The 24269-nt window shown below is 42.3% G+C and overlaps 1 protein-coding gene across 1 annotated transcript in view; it reads right to left on the bottom strand.

The window, feature by feature from the left end:
- Positions 1–24269, bottom strand: part of lrp2a (low density lipoprotein receptor-related protein 2a) — a 418190-nt gene that overhangs the window by 167160 nt on the left and 226761 nt on the right. The window contains exons 36-41 of the mRNA XM_068035173.1: positions 23329–23542; positions 14491–14730; positions 11720–11905; positions 9463–10383; positions 7368–7533; positions 776–934 (exon numbers count right to left, since the gene is read on the bottom strand). Coding sequence (XP_067891274.1) covers positions 776–934; positions 7368–7533; positions 9463–10383; positions 11720–11905; positions 14491–14730; positions 23329–23542 — 1886 coding nt within the window. The remainder of the gene's footprint in view (positions 1–775; positions 935–7367; positions 7534–9462; positions 10384–11719; positions 11906–14490; positions 14731–23328; positions 23543–24269) is intronic.

The following is a 24269-nucleotide window of genomic DNA, read 5'->3' as shown; positions in this document are numbered from 1 at the left end:
CCTGAAGGAGGGAGTGTGAGGCTATCAGCTGCCACCAAAGAAAGGCTCGCCTGCAAAAAGGTAAATTGCAGGCTGAGTGTTTTGGAAGGGCCTCAAGGGAGGGACGGGATGGGAAGGGAATCTGGGTGGGGGAATCTTCCATTCTTCCTCTCCTTCAAGTAAGAGTGGGACAGACCTTAAAATGAAAGCATTGTAAGAGCTCCCAGGGATACAGGCATTCATCGCTATGGTTGCCTGTTGGTGTTCACATACTAGCTGGACATTTAAAAACAAAATTCTTTTCTGTTTATATCGGGTACAATACATTAGACACAGTGGTCCAAGGTACAAAATGGAAGAAATTAACGTCCTCTCGATTTGGTTGTCCAAATGGGTTATTCTTACTCGAAAAATAAATGTTCTTAAACTGACAATTTCATTCAGAGTGATCAGAAAGATGGGTGTTGTGACAACTGGAAATTTAAATTTGACATTGTCACAGTGAATGGCACTCTTCTGTTGTTACAGTAAAAGCACAATGTTGGAGCAGAGTAGCAAAATGAGCTAACTAATGCTGTGCATGTCCTGATATTGATGCGAGATGCTTGAAATGGTAAAAGTATTAAAATTTACAATGCTAATATGAGCACAAAAAGGAACAAAACTTAAAATTAAGTATAAATAATTTGTAAATAAGGATATTAAAAACATTTCAAGTACAGTTAAATAAAACTTTTATTCTCTCACATTAGCCCATAAATGACAGGAAATCAATAAACAATGATCATAAACCTACAGTGAAGCATCAGCCCAGTAGAGTTTCCGATCTTCATAGTCCATTGTCAGTCCATTTGGCCATACTAAGCTGGTATTTATAATAGGTATCCGAAAGCTTCCTCCTAGTGTTGCTCGTTCTATCTTAGGATTGGTTCCCCAATCAGTCCAATACATATACCTGTTAGAAAAACGTATCAATCAAGGCAATTATGAATATATTGTACCATGAGCATACTGCCATTTTAATACAATGTAAAAGACACAAGGGGAGGTTTTCCTGGCCTGGGCCTAAGCGTAATGGATTGCCTGGCTGCAGCTTGTAGCAACAAACTGAGTTGCTTGCAGTACACACTGAAAAAGGAATCTGCTCCATTTTCTTTCATTTAGGTTAATGGAGGAAAATCAGGCAAGTTCCTTTACAGGCATGCATTCCAATCCACACAATTATGTGATATTCATTTCCTTTTTTCTTTCTATTTAACACTCTTACTCACAATCTCAGCATGACAGCCTGGCGATGCATTGTACTGTCACTCAATTGCTACTGCTTACCGTTGTCATCATTTGCTAACCCTTGTTCTCTCCTCCACTTTGAAGGTATATCATATGATTCAGAACTTAGTGAACAGACTGAGTGCTCTCACCCTTCCAAGCACCAGCACAGAAATCAGCTATCCATGTGGTACAGATAGTGTTAGAGAGGTCTGTATTTGGTGATTCACCAAGGACAACTGAGCAGGAGCAGGTGCAAGTGTAAAGGGTTTCCCAGGAAACTGTTCTCTGTAGGGCAAAGTTGAGCCTAAGCTTTGGTGAAAAGGACAGAGATCCAGAATTCAGGGGCCCAGTCTTTAAAAGAAAGTTGCTTTAAGTGCAAGTACCAGCAATTGCTCAATGCACTGGACTGTCTATTCAGTGAACCTATGCCGAATGTCATCGTATTCAGGAGTCCACAACCAACATTTTGTAGTTCTGGCACACAGCATCAACACAGTGCCATCAACTATGGATCGTGTGGTCACCTCAGTGGGGGCTGCACCTGAGCCTGAAACCTGAGGCTTTCGATAAGATCCCACACAAGAGGTTAGTATGCTAAATTAGAGCACATGGGATTGGGGGTAATATACTGGCATGGATTGAGAATTGGTTAACAGACAGAAAACAGAGAGTAGAAATAAATGGATCATTCTCAGGTTGGAAGGCTGTGACTAGTTTGGTACCACAAGGATCAGTGCTTGGGCCCAGCTATTCACAATCTATATCAATGATTTGGATGTGGGGACCAAATGTATTATTTCCAAGTTTGCTAACCACACAAAACTAGATGGGAACGTGAGTTGTGAGGAGGATACAAAGAGGCTTCAAAGGGATTTAGAAAGGCTGAGTGAGTGGACAAGATCATGGCAGATGGAATATAATGTGGAAAAATGTGAAGTTATCCACTTTGGTCGGAAAAACAAAAATGCAGAGTATTTCTTAAATGGTGAGAGATTGGGAAGTGTTGATTTCCAAAGGGACCTGGGTGTGCATGTTCATAAGTCACTGAAGACTGAGGACATAAGGAGGCTACAGAGGGATATGGATAGATTAAGTGAGTTGGCAAAGATCTGGCAAATGCAGGAGAATATGGGAAAATGTGAAATTATCCATTTTGGCAGGAAAAATAAAAAAAGCATAAAATCTAAATGGTGAGAGATTGCACAACTCTGAGATGCAGAGGGATCTGGGTGCCCTAGTGCATGAATCACAAAAGGTTGGTATGCAGGTTCAGCAAATAATTAGGAAAGCTAATAGAATGTTATTGTTTATTGCAAGGGGAATTGAATACAAAAGTAGGGAAGTTATGCTTAAGTTATACAGGGCATTGATGAGACCACTGAAGGTTGGACAGGCTAGGCTTGTATTCGCTGGAGTTTAGGAGAGTAAGAGGTGGAGGCAACTTGATTGAAACATATAAGATCCTGAGGGGTCTAGACAGGACGGATGTGGAAAGGATGTTTCCCCTTGTGTGAGACTCCAGAACTAGGGGTTGCTATTTAAAAATAAGGGGATTGCCCATTTAAAACAGAGATGAGGAGAAATGTTTTCTCTCAGAGGGTCGTGAGTCTGTGGAACTCCCTTCCTCAAAAGGCAGTGGAAGCAGATTCTTTAAATATTTTTAAGGCAGAGGTAGATAAATTCTTGATATGCAAGAGGGTGAAAGGTTATCGGGGATAGGTGGGAATGTGGACTTGAGGTTACAATCAGATTAACCATGATCTTATTGAATGGTGGAGCAGGCTCAAGTGGCTGAATGGCCTACTCCTGCTCCTAATTCGATGTTCTATGTCCGAATGTTCGTATGAAAGCTAACATGCAGGTGCAGCAAGCAATTGGGGAGGCAAATGGTATGTTGGCCTTTCTTGCAAGAGAATTTGAGCAAGAGAAATTGGTGAGACCGCACCTGGGATATTGTGTTTTGGTCTCCTTACCTAAGGAAGGATATACTTACCATAGACGGAATGCAACGAAGGTTCACCAGACTGATTCCTGAGATGGCGGGATTGTCCTTAGAGCAGAGATTCAGGAATCTGGGCCTATATTCTCTAGAGTTTAGAAGAATGAGAGGTGATCTCATTGAAACATACAAAATTCTTACAGAGGTTGATGCAGGAAGGATGTTTCCCCTGGCTGGGGTGGTGGCGGGGGGGGGGGGGGGCGGCGGTGTCTAGAACCAGGGGACACAGTCTCAGAATAAGAGGTAGGCCATTTAGGACTGAGATGAGGAGGAAATTCTTCACTCAGAGGGTGGTGAATCTGTGGAATTCTCTACCCCAGAGGGCTATGGAGGCTCAGTCATTGAGTTTGTTCAAGACAGAAATCGATAGATTTCTAGTTATTAAAGATATGAAGGGATATGGGATAATGTGGGAAAGTGGCGTTGAGGTATCTCATCAGTCACGATCTAGTTGACTGGCGGAGCAGGCTCAAGGGGCCGAATGGCCAACTCTTCCTCCTATTTCCTATGTTACACCCTCCAGGAGTCTGTACCACCAGTAAAAGCATCTCTCAGGGATATTAATACTCTGGCCATGCAGGCTCTGTTCTCCACCACCTCCTCTGCACTGGTCAGGGTGGACGCCAAATGAATAGGGGCTTCATTTGCATCCTAGATCTCCTGCAATCTGCTCTCCTGCAAATCAGTGGTGCAACTGGAATGGAATGTGTTACCCACTTTCTGGATGGCAGCATATCTGGACTCTCACCATCAAGGGTTACCAACTGCTGGCATCTCAAGAGCCTTTGATTGAGCCACAGCAACTTTCCACCTCCCAAGCTGCAGCAATTGAAGTAGCAGCTCACAGGAGCACGAGAGAAGGTGAGAGCACTTAAGAAAGGAACTAAGGGCTCCTACTTGGGTGATGATGTCGGGCATTTGTTTAAGGCTGTAAATAATAACCTTTTTTGAAATCTTTGTGTGCAGAAAGTGTTCCTATAGTAGATGGTGACCCTGAAACGTTAGTTAACATGTCATTCAATGCTGGTTTTTGACTACATGCTAGTTATTTGAGGGTGGAAAGACTGGCACACGTGTTGGAGATAACTTAAAGCAGGGAAACAGATCAGTCAGCTGATATATTCTTCATAAGTTGCTGCCGAAGAGCTCTGCAGGCAACTGTTGGAGTCCTCCTACTTCCAGTTTATCCTCTATGTCAGCAGTGCCCTCTCCCTCCTCATCCTGACGGTCCTCATCCAATGATTGCTCCATATGCTGTACAGCAAACCTTTTATGCATATAGCAAATCACTACCATATGGGCCCCTTTTTGGGAACAGTATTACAAGAAGCCACTAGGCTTGTCTAGTCAGCAAAATAATTTGAGAACTTCACTGACCTGCTCAATTAGGGCTCTATTTGACTGATGGAGCTGATTGTAGGGCAGGTCCGTATGGAGAGTGGGTTCCCAAGAGGAGTTATGAGCCAAGTGTGCAGATGATATCTTTACCCCAAGCAGCAAGCCTCTCACTTTCGGTGAGTGGGGGGAATAGAGGATCGCTGTAACATAAAAGCTGTATGGCAGCTGCCAAGAAAATGGCTGCAGATTTGTGTGAAGGGCTGCTTGTGATCACACACCAATTGTACATTAATGGAATGGAAGATTTTGTTATTCCTGGGAACAATGGGTCGTGCGAAGGGGGCCAGATGGCGATATAGGTATAGGCAATGATATACTGCACTTGGGAATGATATAATCTGTGCAAGCTCCAAAGCCCATCCCTGTTGCTTCTAGATGCCCATGGGGAAAGTAATGGAAGTATTTGCTCAAGCAAACATGGCATCAGTCACCTGCTTAATGCAAGCACGAACAGCAGAATCACATGTTACTGATATCTCAGTATCATATCTGGTAGCCTGGAAGAAGTTCGAGGGAAACAAGTCCAAGAGTGTAGTGACCTTGACTGCAACAGGCAACAATGTGTGAAATGTTGGAATTGGTTGCAGGTCTTGATGCAGGAAGTGACGCAACTCTGTGATAGGCCCCTTTGAACAAGTGCAGTCTCCTTATGCACTATTCATCAGAGAACTGCCGGTAGGTTGTCCTTAACCTATAAACTGCATTTGGAAGGTAATAATTCCTGAAAGTAGACCTCCTATTGCCTCATCATGCAGCTGCAGCTCTGTCCTCCTCCTGCTCCTCTTCTGCTTATAGAATTGCCAGGCAAACTCTCATAAAGATGCATTGCCCGAAGCATTCAAAGGGTTCTGAAGGTTCTACAAGCACCTTGAAATGGTCTAAATAGCCAAAAGCCATGATGCAATACAAGCAAAATGGCTCCCAAGTGTGATCATTTTCCAGCATTTTACCTGACAGCACCTCAGGATCCCCTTAAATAGCCACCATCCTGTACCGCTCCTGGTCTACGGGCAGGTTGAGGAACTAGCAGTAGTAACACAGGCAGGAACAAAAATGGCTGTGACAAGATCTTGTGCCCCCAATTTGCATATATTTATTTAGTTTCACGCCCCTCCCCCACCCCATATTTTTCTAATGGGAACTGTGGCTACTTAAATGGAAGTCAACCCAAAAACTGGAATGGGTGGGTAACCAGCGGTAACTCAGCAGTTCCATTTCATACACAATTTTGTTCTTGCTATCGTCCTGTTTATAAGTGTAAATGGAGTTGTAGTTTGACAAAAATTGCCCTCATTATTTCTTCATACAAGACTGATATTCTAATTAGCCATCTAGAAGTTACAGTCCATATTTGTGAACAGGAGCCCTCAGGTAGCAGACATCACTGTCCCCTTATATCCATTTACAGCAGCTAATAAAACTGAATGAACATTGTCAGGCAAACCCCCTCCCCACACCTGCCAAGACTGAGGCACACATTATTTCGCCACGTGAACATTAAAACTTAAAAATTGCAAGCCACCTGACTGGAAAGACATTTGCATTGTGCCAGACAGAGGTAAAACAAAGGGAACCAGTCCCTGCCCCAATATACAGAAGTGGTCAGATCAGTTTTAGTCACATGACTAACTGGCTGTTGCAGAGATTTGAACTGAGAGTTTTAAACTGGAGAAAACTGGAGAAAACTGGAGATCAGAAAGCCGGACAAAAGAGAATATCTCTTCTCCCGTCTGCCTACCTCCATCTCTTTTCCATGGAACTGAATCTTGTGAAGACACCTAAACTCAGAGAGAAAAATCTCCTACATGAACAAGGTTTACGAAGAATACTGAGCCCCAAGGAAATGCAAGACCATATCTTCAATCAAGGACGACAGCGAGCTCGAGAAACAGTAACAAGATATTGCCTCAAACTGTTCTACTTATCTTTTCTTCTGCTCTTTTCTGTCCCTATTTGCACATATGTATTGCATGTGCATGCTGGCGTGGGCACATCATATATCCGTAGGCATTAACATTATTAGAGTTTAAGTTTAAGGTTCAATAAATGTTATCTTTCTTCTTTAAACCAAAGAAAGCCTGTTTGTGCTCCTTTCTTTGCCTTATAATTGGAAATTTGTGAACATGGATTCACAAAGGCGAAGCTCAAAACATAGTGTGTTTAAAATTAAGCCCTGTTACAATAAGACCAGGTGAAGTAGTCTAGATCCCTAGACACCTTTCTCACCTGGTCGTAACAACATGATTCTGCTCATTTTTTCCCCACTATAAATATATTTTTTTTGATTTGTTCTTGAGATTAGACTGTTGCTGGCAAGGCCACCATTTATTGCCCCTAATTGCCCTTAATCCAAAATAGTCAGCCCATCATTTTACTGAATTCCTAAAAATCAGGAGGTAATAGCAGCAGCATCTAACTTTGCTTTCTCATGATAATGAACTTTTGCAATAGCCAGAAATCTGGCCATTCCCAGTCTGACTGGTTCAAGTCCTCCCACTCGGTCCTGTACATGCTGCATGCCTACAATGGCTTCTGTTCTGTTCGGCTCCCATGGCTGTCCAATATGATATTTGCACTTGCTTGCTGGATAAAAGCTATTAGAACTTTCTTAAAACTAATTTCAATAGATAACAAAAGGTAAAAAAGATCCCAAGATAGCTTGTGACAGGAACTGAATCATAAAACATTCAGTTTTAATCTACAGTTTGGCCAAACTTACCCTCTGCAAGGATCCAGTACGATAGCTCTTGGCCTCTGAACATTTGCGATGATTGTGCGATTACTGCCATCCACCCTTATGGAGCTGATCGTCTGATTCAAATAATCACTATAATAAATCCTCTTGTTGATCCAGTCATAGGCAATTCCATCAGGAGCACCCAAGCCTCAGAACAAACATTTATATGTATTATGTAATAGTTTAAAATATACAGTCACCGATGTATAAAAGTAAAAAGCTCTGTTTGTTGAATAACCAACATTAACTTGAGTTTGAGTCATGCATTCTTAGAACCCATTTTAAATTTCTTAAGTAATAGCAAGCATAGAACATAGAACATAGAACATAGAACATACAGCACAGAACAGGCCCTTCGGCCCACAATGTTGTGCCGATCCTTTGTCCTCTGTCAAGGACAATTTAATCTATACCCCATCATTCTCCTTTATCCATATGCCTATCCAAAAGCCTTTTGAAAGTCCCTAAAGTTTCTGACTCAACAACTTCCCCGGGCAAGGCATTCCATGCCTCGACCACTCTCTGGGTAAAGAACCTTCCCCTGACATCCCCCTTATATCTCCCACCCTTCACCTTAAATTTATGACCCCTTGTAACGCTTTGCTCCACCCGGGGAAAAAGCAGTTCCAGTAACTAAAAAAATGGTCTAATGTTGGAGTACAGGATCCTGAGCTAACTAAGCCATATGTTCTACCTGATATTCTAGGATTGAATCCATTAGGCTGTTAATTCTAGCCTTAAAATTCACATAATGAACACCAATGATAACACTTAAATTAGTTATAAGGCTCAGTCGTTACAATGCATTGTTACTGGTAGAATCAATAATATTAACGTCGTTCTTGTTATTCTGATAACAAGATCAATTTTTATTGCATTTAAAATAATGGTTTGCCTATTATCTGTTGTAACTATAACAATCTGATAACACGGTTGTTAACAATTCTGAATTCCACAAGTTGCACTTATAGGGCAGGATTTTGTGCTTGAGGCAGCACGCCTGGTGTCGGGTCACCCCCGCCTCTGCATTTTCTCAGCGCATTGTAGTGATCCTCAAAGTTTTAGGAGGCAGAATCCCTGTCCCTTTAAAGAGATGGGGATCCACCTCCAAGAGATGCCGGCCAGTCAGAGCACAGGCAGCTCAACAGTAACGGTAGTGCTACTGAGAGCAGTGACCACTGCCAGTACTGCAGGGGCCTCGGACTCGAGCCCAGTGGTGGAAACCCGGACAAGAGGGAGGTCAGGCAGGGTCGCCGGGGCCAGTCCGGAAGGCCCTGGCAAGTGGGGGTTAGGGAGTGGTCTTGCAGTCCATTGGGAGGGGGGGGTCCCGGGGGGTGAATTGCTTCCTGGTGAGGCCCTCCGTGGGCCACAAATTGCTCACGGAAGAGGGACCACCCCCAAGCCCGCAGTGAGGGTGCCTCTTTTTACAAGGGGTCCTCTCCACACGGCGGAGGCCTCCCCGCCCACCACACCTGCCGCTGGTAAGATGCCAGTGGCAACAAGAAGAGGTCCCTAATTGGCCACTTAAGAGCCTCAATTGGCCTCTGGGTGGGGAGGCTGTCTTTAGCCTAGCCCACCCCGGGAGGATCGCTGGGCAACAGGGAGGTAACGGACCCTCCAATCCGCCGCAACCCTCCCGCCACCCGTCATGATACTCCTTGCCCCCCTGCCTGTGACCTCGCCTCGGGGGTGGGGGGGGGGGGCCCGTAACATCCTATGTGCCATTATTGCAGATAAATGTCCTAAAGTGCTTCATGGGAGCATAAACACATTTTTAAAAATGAGCACTGAGCCATTGACAGGGATATTAGGAGGGTTGACCTAAAGCTTGGTAAGAGGACAGATGAGTGGAAAGGTGGAAGGGTTTAGGGAAAGAATTCCAGAATGTAGGACCTAGACAGCTGAAGGCACAGCCACCAAAGATAGGGCAGAGGGAGAGTGGAAACAAAGAAAACCAGAAGCACAGAATGGAGAGTATGGGAACTTTTATCGACCAATTCTTGGGATCTGGTATTTAATTATAATATGGTATAACTAATAATTATGTTACTGTCTGTAAAGTGATTGCTGTATTTACCTGTTACCACCTGTGTAGGAGAAGCAGAAATTTCATCAAGACTGATGAAGCTGATTGTACTGCGTCCTTGGCCAAAAATTTGTGTGAAATAAATTCTGTTGTCGATGACGTCATAGTCAAGTGCCACTGCAGTCCACCATACATTTACTACTGAGAAGGGCAGTGAGTGTTCAGCAGTATCCAGGTGAAGACTGCGAATGGAGGTTTCTGTTGCATAGATCAAATAATCATTAGTAACGATCATGCACTGTTTTCCATTCGCATCCAACCTGCCATGGGCACATCCACATTTTGGCACTTGAAAACCAGGCAATGCAAAACAAAATTGGGCACATTCTCCATTAAGCTCCAAACAGGGATTATTGTTAACTTGCTGGGGTGATGTTGGTTGAATCTTTTTATCAAACATAACCACATCCCTTAACAAGTTCAAGTTGTCTCGAATAACAGAAGGTTGTTCCATGTTTCCAGGTTCTTTACTTGCACGTAAAACCTTCTTCATGTTTCTGTCCACCCAAATCATACTATTTTCAAAGATGGTGATTCCATATGGAGTTGGATAGCGACTCCCATAGCGAATTATTTGATGCTGATCACCATCAGGTGAGATCCTAGCAATCAGGTCGAGGGAGTCATCAATCCAGTAGATGTAATCATTTGTGTGGTCAACAGTTAGACCTCGTGGCATGACAATACCATCATCCACCAAGATTGTTCTGTTGGAGCCATCAAGGAAAGCACGTTCAATTTTGGGATTCTGCCCATAGTCAGCCCAGAAGATATATCGGCGCTTTGGATTTACAACAATGTGTCTAGGCAGATCTACTGTGGTTTTGATGAGAACTCGACGAAAAGTGGTATTCAAACGGAGAATTTCAATGTATGTTTCAGTTATGAAAGCATTTGTGAAATAGAGATTGCCTGTATCACATAAAAAGAAACAAATATCATTCCTTTCCTAGGATAACCAGCAGGTTTTACAATAGCATATATGGTCAGGGTTGAATTGCAGAGTTGTATATAGTACTGAATCAGTTTAGAGTCCAGTCATATGTTTCAGGGTGGTGCAACTACAAATCCACATACAAGTTAAAACCACTGCTTGATTTTAATATATATATATATTTATCCCTGATCATTTTAGTTACTTTGTACAATATATAAAAATTTATATTTTCTTTGCTTTGTGAAATATAGCAGATGCTATGTTTGGATGATTGGTGTCCAGCTGAAGAAGGCACTTATAATGAAGAAAAATTGGAACATCTGACACCAAAAGTAACAGGTATTATTAAGCTATGATTTCTGGTCAGAACAGTATGATGCAGAGTTGGCTGACCTGAATTATACTGGCGACTGCATGCATGTACACAGCTCCACTCTCCAGACAGCTAATTTTTAGTTTTAGAAGAGCTTTCACCCTAACAGTGAAACTGACTGCTGGGCACTTTTAAAATGCTTCACACCAAGCTGGTGTTATACTACATCAGCCGTGAACCCATGCATAGTGAGACTATCTCCTAGAGGTGGTCTCATGCCTCCCGGTTTCAGTATGCTTGGGATCAGATCACCTCCACTGCCAATTCAGCACTGATGGTGATAGAGGAATTTTCAGTTTATATGGATTATAGTTTCTACAAATATAGGATGGCGAAGGAACTTGTCTTATTCTAAAAGTTTGATCTGAAATACAGAATGCAAATCCAAAACCTGAATTCTGAAACAAATTACATAATTGGTATTTCACAATTCTAAGATTGACATTATTTAAAGAAATAAGAAAACAATAATTAGCTGTGAACATAGAACACAGAAATTTGAACTAGAGATCATGAACAGCAAAAGGGAAGCCTGAGCTGACTATAACTACAGTACTTTCTGAACACTATTATCTGAACACTAAGATATTTACCATCTTTCAATCATTTAGAGGGATTTAATACTAGAAATGTTATGAAGTAGCATATTCAGGTTTCCATCTATTTAGGGTGGATCTGGACTTTGTCAATAATCAAAAGAGAGAAATTGTCATTTTAGAAAAAGCCTTACCAAAATGCTGGCATGTATCAACCTGTTTTGATTTCTCTTATTTTGCAGTTGTTTGTTATTGCCTTCTATTTTTACACGAGTGAGATAATGTTTATAATGAACTAATCATTAGATCATCATTCTCCTTTAATAAATACATTTTCCAGCACACAGAAATTGCAGGTGATTACTGTAAATCTAGAAGATATAAACTTGTTCAGCCCCTGACCTGTCACCCAATCCACTGCAATTCCTCGAATACCATTCTGACCAATTCCTGTAACTATAATATTTTGGAAGGAAGACCCATCAGGTTTAATTCTCCGGATAGCACTCCTTGACGTTATGGTACTGAAGTCACACCAGTAAATAAACCCTGAGGATATGTGTACATCCAGGTGCAGGGCAAAGCGACCTAAAAGGAAGCATAAAAACATTACTTCCTCTAAATGCAACATTCCTAGCTTGAGAAAAGAACAAAGAAACCTCTGAATTGAAAGTAACAATAGAAAACATTTTTGGAATGAGTTGTGAGGTGGATACAAACCTAAATATTTTAAAGTTACTTAATTTTTAAACATGTAAAATATCCAACAGCTGTAAATTCCTCAGAATTGTGGACATCTTATTAGTAGTTTTCAAGAAGATTGTGGTTAGTATCTACTTAATATTAAATAGATAGGAATTTAATTTGAGGATTTTTCTTTTCTGTTAAAAAGCTAAATTGCACAATTCCAGATCAAAATGGCATTAACTGCACGAGCCTTTGGATTACACATTTATATATTTGTAGCTGTTGTGGTTCCACGCTCACAAAATGTGTCAAGTTACACAAAACCTATCGTTAAAGTAATGAATCTGATGATTGGTAGTTCACATTATCAATAATTTTACAATAAAACTGTTTTGTCAAACGTTACTCACTTTTTACCACTTCTCCCAATGCTGCTCCAGGGAATTAAACAATAATGCATGCTGCTGTTAAGAACACTTGATAGTGATAGCTTTGTGAGATGAGTAAGTCCCTCATACAACAGTGTTTAACATCCCTGAGTAGCAGCAGCATCCAATAGGAGGCAAGAGTAGTGGTGAAAGGTGAAGCGAGAAAGATTGGGTACATTAACTGGGGAGAAAGTGCAGCATGAATTATAAGAGGGAGAAGAAGAGTTTCAATGTGAAGTTGGAGAGGGAGAAATGAGGGAAAATTAGTGCAATTTTTGCGACAATCTTCCATAATTTTCCAGTGGCTCTAGCATATGGAATTCATTACACATCACTTGACATAAGAATATAAGGAATATGAGCAAGAGTAGCTCATATGGCCCCTCGAGCCTGCTCCACCATTCAAAACGATCATGGCTGATCTTCTGCCTCAACTCCACTTTCCTGCCTGCTCCCCATAATCCTTGATTCCCTGAGAGATTAAAAATCTATCTCAGTTTTAAATATATTCAACAATGGAGCATTCACAACCCTTTGGGGTAGAGAATTCCAAAGATGCACAACCCTTTGAGTGAAGAAATTTCTCCTCATCTCAGTCGTAAATGATCAGCCCCTTAACTTGAGACTGTGCCCCTTCAGGGTCTTGTATGGTTCAATGAGACCACCTCTCATTCTTTTAAACTCCAGAGAGTATAGGCCAATTTACTCAGCCTTTTATCATATGACAATTCTCTCATCCCAGGAACCAGTTAACTGTTGCTGTACCAACTCCAATGCAAGTATATCCTTCCTTAAATATGGAGACTAAAACTGCGTACATTACTCCAGGTATGGTTTCACCAAAGCCCTGTACAAATGTAGTAAGACTTCCTTATTCTTGTACTCCAATCGTCTTGCTGTACTTGCATGCTAAGTTCTTGTATTCCTTGTATGAGTACACCCACGTCTTTATGAATATTAATATTTAAAAGTTTCACGCCTTTTAAAAAAAATTCTGCTTTTCTGTTCTTACTACCAAAGTGAATAACGTCACACTTCCCCACATTATACTCCATCTACCACCTTGTTGCCAACTTACTTAACCTGTCTATATCTCTTTGCAGCCTCTCTGTGTCCTCCTCATAGCTTACATTTCCACCTAGCTTTGTATCGTCAACAAACTTAGGTACATTACTCTCAGTCTTTTCATCTAAGTCATTAATATAGATTGTAAATAGCTGAGGCCTGAGCACTGATCCTTGTGGCACTCCACTAGTCACAGCCTACTAACTTGAAAATGCCCCATTTATCCCTATTTGCTTCCTGTCTGTTAACCAATCCTCTATCCATGCCAATATATTACCGCCAATCCCCTGCACTCTTATCTTGCATATTTGCCTTTTGTGTGGCAACTTATCAAATGCCTTTTGATAATCCAAGTATACTACATCTATTGGTTCCCCTTTATCTACCTTACTGGTTACATCCTCGAAAATACTTTAATAAATTTGTCAAACACCATCTCCCTTTTGGAAAATCAGTTGACTTTATCTGATCACACTAAGATTTTCGAAGTGCCTTGTTAAGACTTCCTTAATAATAGAGTCCAGCCTTTTCCCAATGACTGATGTCAGGCTAACTGGCCTGTAGTTCCCTGTTTTCACTCCTTCCTTTCTTGAATAGTGGTGTTACATTTGCTAACTTCCAATCTGCCGGAATCCATTGGTTTTTATTATACTTAATCAAGTTCTTGGTAAGATTCTTGACATAAATGAGGTTAATGAAGATGTACTTATACAAATTAATCTCTTAATAAAGTATAGTGTAACACATAATAAAAGGACATCCTATGTAGAATTGCCTTTAAAACATTTTCTACATTGTTTTGGCAGGGTGTGGATCATGAAAAAACTTAAGATATTTTGTAAAGCATGACAGAACTTTTGCTGAATAATTAAAATATATAAACATCGACGAAAACATGTGTGATGTGCCATCAGAATCACCAATTTCTGTGATGTACTTATTGTAAAATTTCCATTCCCAACCCATTTTACTGTCGAGAATTAGGATACCTACCAAAGCCACCCACTGGAACCATGGCTTCTGAATGGTCATTCGCATCCAGCGTGAAACCTCGGATAATGGTCAGCTGGGACACAATCACAAATGAGTCAAAGGATAAGCAGGTCTTGTTATCTGGGTTCATGCGATAGCCTGTAGTACAAGCACAAGTGTATGCTCCATTGGGTCTGGGCAGGCAGAGCTGTTCACATACTCCAGCGTTGTTACTACAGCCATTGGAGGAACCAGCTGACTCTAAGAAACATTGAAAACAAAATACATGAAGGTAGAAAAAAACTTTCATTTGTGCAACACCTTATGTTGTCAGGATGTTCCAAAGCTTCAGAACTAATGAATTACTTTTAAAGCCTAATCTGTGAAACATAAAAATTGATACAATCAATGCTTTTCAAAGGGGAGATTAAAAAAATATATTTTGTATTCTGGCTTTGGCAATCCAGTATTACCACACAACCTGCCATATAAATCTGCACACATTGTTACACCTATTATAGGAGCAATTTCTACACCAATTTAGCTTATAATCAGATTGACACAGATCACCTGAAAGAAATGTTTTACCTTATGCAAAAAGTATTTCTCATTTTTCTGCTTGAGGCAGAAACACTTTACATAGTTTTGACATTTTCTTAAAAGGTAATTGGCACCCAGTGTAATAAAGTCGTCCAGATGGTTTTAACATTGAAATTAGAAATTTAGTCCATATTCAGAACAGGTTTTTGTTATGACTTTACAATCATGCTGTCTTCCCCCACCACCCTTTCCTATTTTGTCTGGCTACTTTTTTCTTAACCTTCAGAGCAGAGATGCCTGCTGCTTGTACCAATAGATCACTAATTAATGTCTCTTGATAAAACTCAAAAGTTTCTTTTTTATTATCGGTGACATAACAATGGGACGTAGCTAGAGATAACTGCATGAAACCAAATGTCTCATGAATTTATTTCTGGTCGATGCTGTGACATCAAAGAAATTGGATAGGCACCAATGGCCAAGCCACAGATTTTTCAGTCTGATCTAAGTTTCAACATTCCTGGTTTAACAAGTAATGCCTACTCGGCATTTGTATTCCCATGTACAATGAACAGAGTTCTAGGTAACAGCACTGCTGTATGCAACTTCACTGTGAAGTTCTGTGACTGGTCACACGGATCTGCAATAACTAACATTCGTAGCACAAATATTGAAATATAGCTTAAGCTCTAGCAATTCTTCTGGCATAATTCCAGTTATAACCTTGTAGAGAACTGACAAGACAGACACTTCTCTGATTTTCTGCAAGGTCCCTCTGATATTGAACAGGTTATCAGAGCCAAGTTTACTGGTTAGTATAACTTTGCTCAGTGCCTAAACTTACATTAAAATACATCCTAACCGGGAAGACATGGCTTTACATTAGAACACTCAAACCACAAAAAGAAAGGTTTGCAAATTCTGCAAACCATTTAGGAGAATGTAAGTGCAGCTGGACAGGTCTTCCACCAACTGCTTCAGCCTGCCATTAACTCAATCTCAAATCCCAGGGATGGGCTCATTTAAATATTCAGGCTAGATACCCACATATGTAGATGTGCAATAGAAATGCACATCCCTTCTTAAGACCTACAATGGGATATAACTGTGGTGACCTGGGCAGAAGTCATCAGACAGTCCAAGAACAGTTGCAGACATGCTCCCTAAGTTAGTGGGGTGACCGTAGGAAGTGCCTGCCCCTCTCCTCCCACTAACTGAATATAATATGGTGAAGATTCAAGAAGCAGAAACCTGGTGTATCTGGATTCTGGCCCAAACTGTAGCGCTTCTGTTGGGATGAGGCCAGTTCCAGAATCCCTGCTCCTGAAAAAGCTTTCACTGTTGTACTTTGAAACAATGGGCTGAATTTTGGCAGAAGTTGAGAAGTCCTGTCGCCAGTACCAAAAGTGGACGCTGACCCCACGCTGGTGGACGGCGGGACCAGGGGCGACGTTCTGCTGGTGACAGCCAATTAACAGGCTGCTGCCAGGACCACCATCCAATTGAAAGTGGCAGCAGACCTCCCGGAGCAGCCAGCCCAATCAGAGGGCCAGAAGATCAGCTTCGCCGCTGCTAGTGGTGGCCACTGCTGAGGCTGCAGGATGAGGAAGAGGGCGCCTCAATGCCATGGAGTGGCCATTAAGGAAGATGCCTACCTGGGAAGCCGCTGTAAGGCTACCAGGGTTTACCTGGTGGTGTCTCCTCATGGCGGTCAGCCCTCCCAACGCAGGAAAAATGCTGGTGGGAGCCACGTATGTGGCTCAATTGGCTGCCCAGTGGGTGGCCGCAAACTGAGGATCCCGGAACTGGTAATATGCCATGGCAATGGGAAAATGTCAGGCTCCCCCACCCAATGTATTCCTCTGCCATACTACCAGCCCTTCTGCCGCCTAGCCCGTCGCCATAGGGCTGGTAAAATACAGCCCAATGTTTTTTATCATGCACTAGCATTATATATCCACTTGGTGGTGCACAACCTACACTTTTATTCCTAACATTTACGTTTTTGAGTCATAGTTATACAGCACAGAAACAGGCCCTTCGGCCCATCGTATCCATACCGGCCATCAAGTCTATCTATTCTAATCCCATTTTCCAACAATTGGCCCGTAGCCTTGTATGCCGTGGCGTTTCAAGTGCTCATCTAAATACTTCTTAAATGTTGTGAGGGTTCCTGCCTCTACTAGCCCTTCAGGCAGTGTGTTCCAGATTCCTACCACCCTCTGGGTGAAATTTTTTTTCCTCAAATCCCCTCTAAGCTCCTTGCCTTAAATATATGCCCCCTGGTTACTGACACCTCCGCTAAGGGAAAACGTTTCTTCCTATCTACCCTAAATATGCCCTCAGGTCCCCCATCCTTCCTATCGTGTGGCGACCAGAACTGTACTCAGTACTCCAGCTGTGGCCTAACTAGCATTTTGTACAGATCCATCATAATCTCCCTGCTCTTATATTCTGTGCCTCGGCGAATAAAGGCAAGTATCCCATATGCCTTCCTAACCGCCTTATCTACCTGTGCTGCTGTCTTCAGTGATCTATGGACAAGTACACCAAGTTTCCTCTGACCTTCTGTACTTCCTAGGGTCCTACCAGCCATTGTATATTTCCTTGCCTTGTTAGTCCTCCCAAAGTGCATCACCTCACACTTCTCAGGATTAAATTCCAATTTTCACTGCTCTGCCCATCTTACCAGTCCATCTATATCGTCCTGTAATCTAAGGCTTTCCTCCTCACTATTTTTGACACACCAATTTTCATGTCATCTGCGAACTTAGTGATCATACTTCCTATATTCGCGTCTAAATCATTAATGTACACTACAAACAGCAAGAGTCCCAGCACCGATCCCTGCGGTACACCACTGGTCACAGGCTTCCAATCGCAAAAAACAACCCTCGATCATCACCCTCTGCCTCCTGCCACTAAGCCAATTTTGGATCCAATTTGCCAAATTGTCCTGGATCCCAAGAGCTCTTACCTTCTTGATCAATCTCCCATGCAGGACCTTATCAAAAGCCTTACTGAAGTCCATGTAGACTATATTAACTGCTTTACCCTCATCTACACAGCTAGTCACCTCCTCAAAAAATTCAAACAAATGGGTTAGACATGATCTCCCCCTGACAAAGCCATGCTGACTATCCCTGATTAATCCCTGACTCTCCAAGTGGAGATTAATCCTGTCCCTCAGAATTTTTTCCAACAGTTTCCCAACCACTGATGTTAGTCTCACTGGGCTGTAGTTACCTGGTTTATCCCGACTACCCTTCTTGAATAATGGTACCACATTCGCTGTCCTCCAGTCCTCTGGCACTTCTCCTGTGGCCAAAGAGGATTTGAGAATTTGTGTCAGAGCCCCTGCAATCTCCTCCCTTGCCTCACATAGCAGCCTGGGATACATCTCATCTGGGCCTGAGGATTTATACACTTTTAAGCCCAGTAAAACCGCTAATGCCTCCTCCCTTTCAATGCTAAAATGTTCAAGTATAGAACAATCCCCCTCTCTGACCTCTACACCTACATCGTCCTTCTCCATTGTGAATACAGATGAAAAGTAATAATTTAAAATCTCACCTACATCCACCAGCTCGCACACAGATTGCCACTTTGGTCCTTAATGGGCCCTACTCTTTCTAAGTTATTTCAGAATTACACTGCTAAGTTTAAAGCCCTCTACAATTGACACAAGTATTGTCGTCAAATACTTAACATATTCCTATGGCATTACTGCACAAGGTATGTTAACAGACATACATATGAATATACGAATTTAGGAGCAGGAGTAGGCCAATCAGCCCTTCGAGCCTGCTCTGCCATTCAATATGTTTATGGCTGAACTGAGTACTCCACATTTCCACCTACCCCGACAACCTTCCACCCCCCTGCTTATCAAGAATCTATCTACCTCTGCCTTAAAAATATTTAAAGACTCTGCTTCCACCACCTTTTGAGGAAAAGAGTTCCAAAGACTCACGACCCTCAAAGAAAAAATTTCTCCTCATCTGTGTCTTAGATGGGCGACCCCTTATTTTTAAATAGTGACCCCTAGTTCTAGATTCTCCCACAAGGGGAAACATCCTTTCCACATCCACCTTGTCAGGATCCCTCAGGATCTTATAAGTTTCAATCAAGTCGTCCCTTACTCTTCTAAATTCCAGCACATATCCCTGTGGTACACCACTCATTACACTTTTCCAACCAGAAAATGACCCATTTATGCCTATTCTCTGTTTCCTGTTAGCTAGCCAATCTTCCATCCATGCCAATATGTTACCCCCCACACCATGAGTTTTTATTTTATGCAATAACCTTTGATGTGGTGCCTTATCAAATGCCTTCTGGAAATCGAAGTACAATACATCCACTGGTTCCCCTTTATCCACAGCGCATGTATCTCCCTCAAAGAATTCCAATAAATTGGTTGAACATGATTTCCCTTTTACAAAACCATGTTAACTCTGCCTGATTAACGAATTTTTCTAAATGCCCTGCTATAACATCTTTAATAATAGCTTCTAACATTTTCCCTAAGACAGATATTATGCTAACTGGCCTATAGTTTCCAGTTTTCTTCTCCCACCCTTTTTGAACAAAGGAGTTACATTCACTATTTTCCAATCTAACGGAACCTTCCCCGAAACTGGGGAATTTTTCAAAATTTAAATTAACGCATCAACTATCTCACTCACCACTTCTTTTAACACCCTAGGATGGAGTCCATCAGGACCCGGATCAGCCTGCAGCTCCAACAATTTGTTCAGTACCAGTACCTCCCTCCATTCCATTTCCTGACTAATACTGGGATGTTACTTGTATCCTCAATAGTGAAGATCATTTACTTTGAAATAAAAGGCACAAGATGTCATGTGAACATGCTAAGCGTTTGTCTGCTAATATTGCCAACAGTAATTGTTAGGAGACGGTGGAATACTGGTACTGTCACTTGACTATTAATCTAGAGACCAAGGCCACTCTAGGGCCACAAGTGCAAATCCCACCACAGCAGCTGGTGGAATTTAAATTCAATTAATAATGAATATCAAGAATTAAAAGCTAGTCAGCAAAGTTGACCATGAAACTACCATCGATTGTCGTAAAAACCCATCTGGTTTACCACTGTCCTTTCGGAAGGAAATCTACTGTCCTTGCCTGGTCTGGCCTACATGTAACTCCAGACCCACAGTAATGTGGTTGACTCTTAACTGCCCTCTGAAATGTCCTAGCAAGCCATTCATTTGTACAAAACTGCTACACAAAAGTTGAAACACCTGGCATCGATCTAGGCACCGGAAATGATAATGGCAAACCCAGCCATGTCAACCTTCCAAAGTCCTATCATCTGGGGGCTTGTGCCAAAATTGGGAAAGTGTCCCACAGACTAGTCAAGCAACAGCCTGACATAGTCATAATCATGGAAGCCTGCCCTACATCCAGTGTCCCAGACACCACCATCAACATTCCTGGGAATGGTTTGTCCCATCAGCAGGACAGACCCACCAAAGATGGTGACACAGTCGGAAGTGAGTTACCCTGGGAGTCCTCAACGTTAACACCGGACCCCATCCAAGTCTCATGGCATCAGGTCAAACATGGCAAGGAAACCTCCAGCTGATTATCACCTGCCACCCTCCCTCAGCTTATGAATCACGCTCCTCCATCTTGAACACCACTTGGAAGAAACACTGAGGATAGCAAGGGCACAGAATGTATTCTGGGTGGGGAGGCTTCAATGTCCATCACCAAGAGTAGCTCGGTAACACCATTACTGACTGAGCAGGCCGAGTCCTGAAGGACATATCTGTCAGAATGGGCCACCGGCAGGTGGTGAGGGAACCAACAAGAGGGGAAAACATACTCGAGTTGTCCTCACCAATGTACCTGATGCAGATGCATCTGTCCATGACAGTATTGGTAGGAGTGACCACCACACAATCATTGTGAAAACAAATTCCCATCTTCACACTGAGAATACCCTCCATCGTGTTGTGTGGCACTGCCACCATGCTAAATGGGATAGATTCAGAACAGATCCAGCAGCTCAACATTGGGCATCCATGAGGCACTGTCGGTGATCAGCAGCAGCAGAATTGTATTCAATCACAATCTGTAACCTCATGGCTCAGCATATCCCCCACTCTTCCATTACCATCAAGCCAGGGGATTAACCCTGGTGCAATAAGGAGTGCAGAAGAGCATGCCTGGAGCAACACCAGGCTTACCTAAAAATGAGGTGTCAACCTGGTGAAGCTACAACCCAGGACTACTTGTATGCCAAACAGCGGAAGCAGCATGCAATAGATAGGGCTAAGCAATTCCACAATCAACGGATCAGATCAAAGCTCTGCAGTCCTCCCAGATCCAGTCATGAATGGTGGTGGACAATTAACAACAGGAGGAGAAGGCTCCACAAACATCCCCATCCTCAATGATGGGGAGCCTAGCACATCAGTGCAAAAGAAAAGACTGAAGCCTTCACAACCATCTTCAGCCAGAAGTGCCGAGTGGATGATCCATCTCGACTCCTCCTGAGGTTCCAGCATCACAGATGCCAGTCTTCAGCCAATCCGATTCACTCCACGTGATATCGACAAACAGCTGAAGGCACTGGATACTGCAAAGCTATGGGTCCTGACAACACATGGCTGTAGTACTGAAGACTTGTGCTGCAGAACTACCAGCACCCCTAGCCAAGCTGTTCCAATACAGATACAACACTGGCATCAATGTGGAAAATTGCCCAGGTATACCATATCCACAAAATGCAGGACAAATCCAATCTGGCCAATCACCGCCCCATCAGTCTACTCACAATCATCAGCAAAGTGATTGACGGCGCTGTCGACAGTGCTATCAAATGCCACTTAATCAGCAATAAGCAGCTCACCGATGCTTAGTTTGGATTCTGCCCGGGACACTCAGCTCCTGACCTCATTACAGCCTTGGTCCAAATATGGACAAAAGAGCTGAAATGCAGAGTTGTGGTGAGACTGATTGCCCTTGATATCAATGCAACATTTGACCCGAGTGTGGCATCAAGGGCCCTAGCCAAACTGAAGTTAATGGGAATCAATCCATTGGTTGGTGTCATAGCTAGCACAAAGGATGATGGTTGTGGTTATTGGAGGCCAATCATCTCAGCCCCAGGACATCACTGCAGGAGTTCCTCAGGGTATTGTCCTAGGTCCAACCATCTTCAGCTGCTTCATTAATGACCTTCCCTCCATCATATGGTCTGAAATGGAAATGTTTGCTGATGATTGTACGATGTTCAGTAAAATTCATAACTCCTCAGATACTGAAGCAGTCAAGTCCATATGCAGCAAGGCCTGGACAACATTCAGGCTTGGGCTAAGTGCAAGTAACATTCACACCACACAAGTGCCAGGCAATGAGAATCTCCAAATAAGAGAGAATCTAACCCACTCCCCTTGACACTCAATGGCATCACCATCGCTGAATCCCTACTATCAACATCCTAGGGGTTATCATTGACCAGAAATTGAGCAGCCACATAAATACTGTGGCTACAAGAGCAGTTCAGAGGCTGGGAATTCTGCAGCGGCGCCTTCCTAATTGCTTGCCTGTTAACTTTCTGTGATTTATGTACAAGGACCCCCAAATCCTTTGAATACCAACATCTACTAGACTTTCACCTTTCAAAATATATTCTACTTTTCCATTCTTCCTACCTAAGTGGATAAGTTCACACTGCGCCATGTTATACTCCATCTGCCACCTTCTTGCCCAAACACATAACCACTCTATATCGCCTGGCAGCCTCTGATTACTTTCTCACCGAGCCTTCTATCCAATTTGTCCCCTGTTCTTTCATCTTAACCCTGCATTTTTTTTCTTTTCATGTATGTATCCAATTTCCTTTTGAAAGTTATTAGTAGATCTGCCTCCACTACCCCTTCAGGGCGTGCATTTCAGATCACAATTCACTGTATAAAATGCTTTAACTTGTTTGCGAATGAATTTTCATAGCACATATGTGAGAAATGGCAAGTACCAAATTAATCAGATGATGTATGATGTGTATAATGTGTTACATAAACTGAGTGTACATCAAAAGGGAATCATTGGTACTTCCTGAGGCGTATATAAATGCACGAACTTGCATGTCCATGGAGCTGAACATACACAATTATGTTTAATTCATATTAAGATACTTAACAATTATATGGAAGTTGTAGTTAAAGTAACTGTAGAAATCCAACTGTTAGAACAGCTTAATTTTGCATACTTTATATTTCTCACTGCTGTAGTGTAACTATACAGGAATCTTTTAATACTCAGCTAATTACAGGTAGTACTCACTGTCGCGGAAGTGAACTTTGAGGCACTTCAGCCCTGCAATATTATTCCTCATTACAACTACATTTTCACCAGTGATCTTGTCCACACGCTCAATGACCTCATAATCAGAATCCGTGTAGTAAAGGAAGTTCTCATATGTGGCTAATCCCCAAGGATGAGAAAGATGGCTGACCACAGTCATTCGGTGTAAACCATTTAGATCTCCTCGTTCAATCTAGAGACACAATATGGAATCATTAGTTACACATAAATTAGAATAATTATGCTTCATGAATGAGCATTAATTATAATATTACCTCTATGGTAACATATTCCAAATAATTAATAACCAACTTCCACCAATATAAACAGAGGTCAATAAATCACCAATGTTACACTGAAGAGACAAACAGGAGCATATTCTTAGCAACACGGGGATATGTGGGATGCGGGAGCTCTGGGTTGATGGTGGCAGTCTGTGGGATGTTGGGATGGAGGTTGCATTTGCTGGATATGGGAGCAGTGGGAGGTGGGCTTCAGGAAGCCATTGACAAAACATAATGATAAGGGTTTTCTCACCGGCAGGTCAGTAGAAGGTGGAAAGGCATTGATTGTCAGTATCAGGAGGATGAAATAAGCAAAAGGCAGCAAGAGATGGCAAGTGGGAGCAGAGATGCTGAGGACAGTGTTTTATTTTATTCTTTCATGGGATGTGGGCGTCACTGACAAGGCCAGCATTTGTTGCCCATCCCTAATTGACTTTAATAACTGAGTGGCTCGCTAGATCATTTCAGAGGGCAGCTAAGAGTCAACCACATTGCAGTGGGTCTGGAGTCACATGTAGGCCAGACCAGGTAAGGATGGCAGATTTCCTTCCCTAAAGGACATTAGTGAACCAGATCGTTTTTTACAACAATTATGATTGTTTAATGGTGTCATTACTTAGCCCAGCTTTCAATTCC

Source organism: Heterodontus francisci, chromosome 7, assembly GCF_036365525.1.
Source record: "Heterodontus francisci isolate sHetFra1 chromosome 7, sHetFra1.hap1, whole genome shotgun sequence".
NCBI lineage: Eukaryota > Metazoa > Chordata > Chondrichthyes > Heterodontiformes > Heterodontidae > Heterodontus > Heterodontus francisci.
This window is presented reverse-complemented; position numbering and strand designations above follow the sequence as displayed.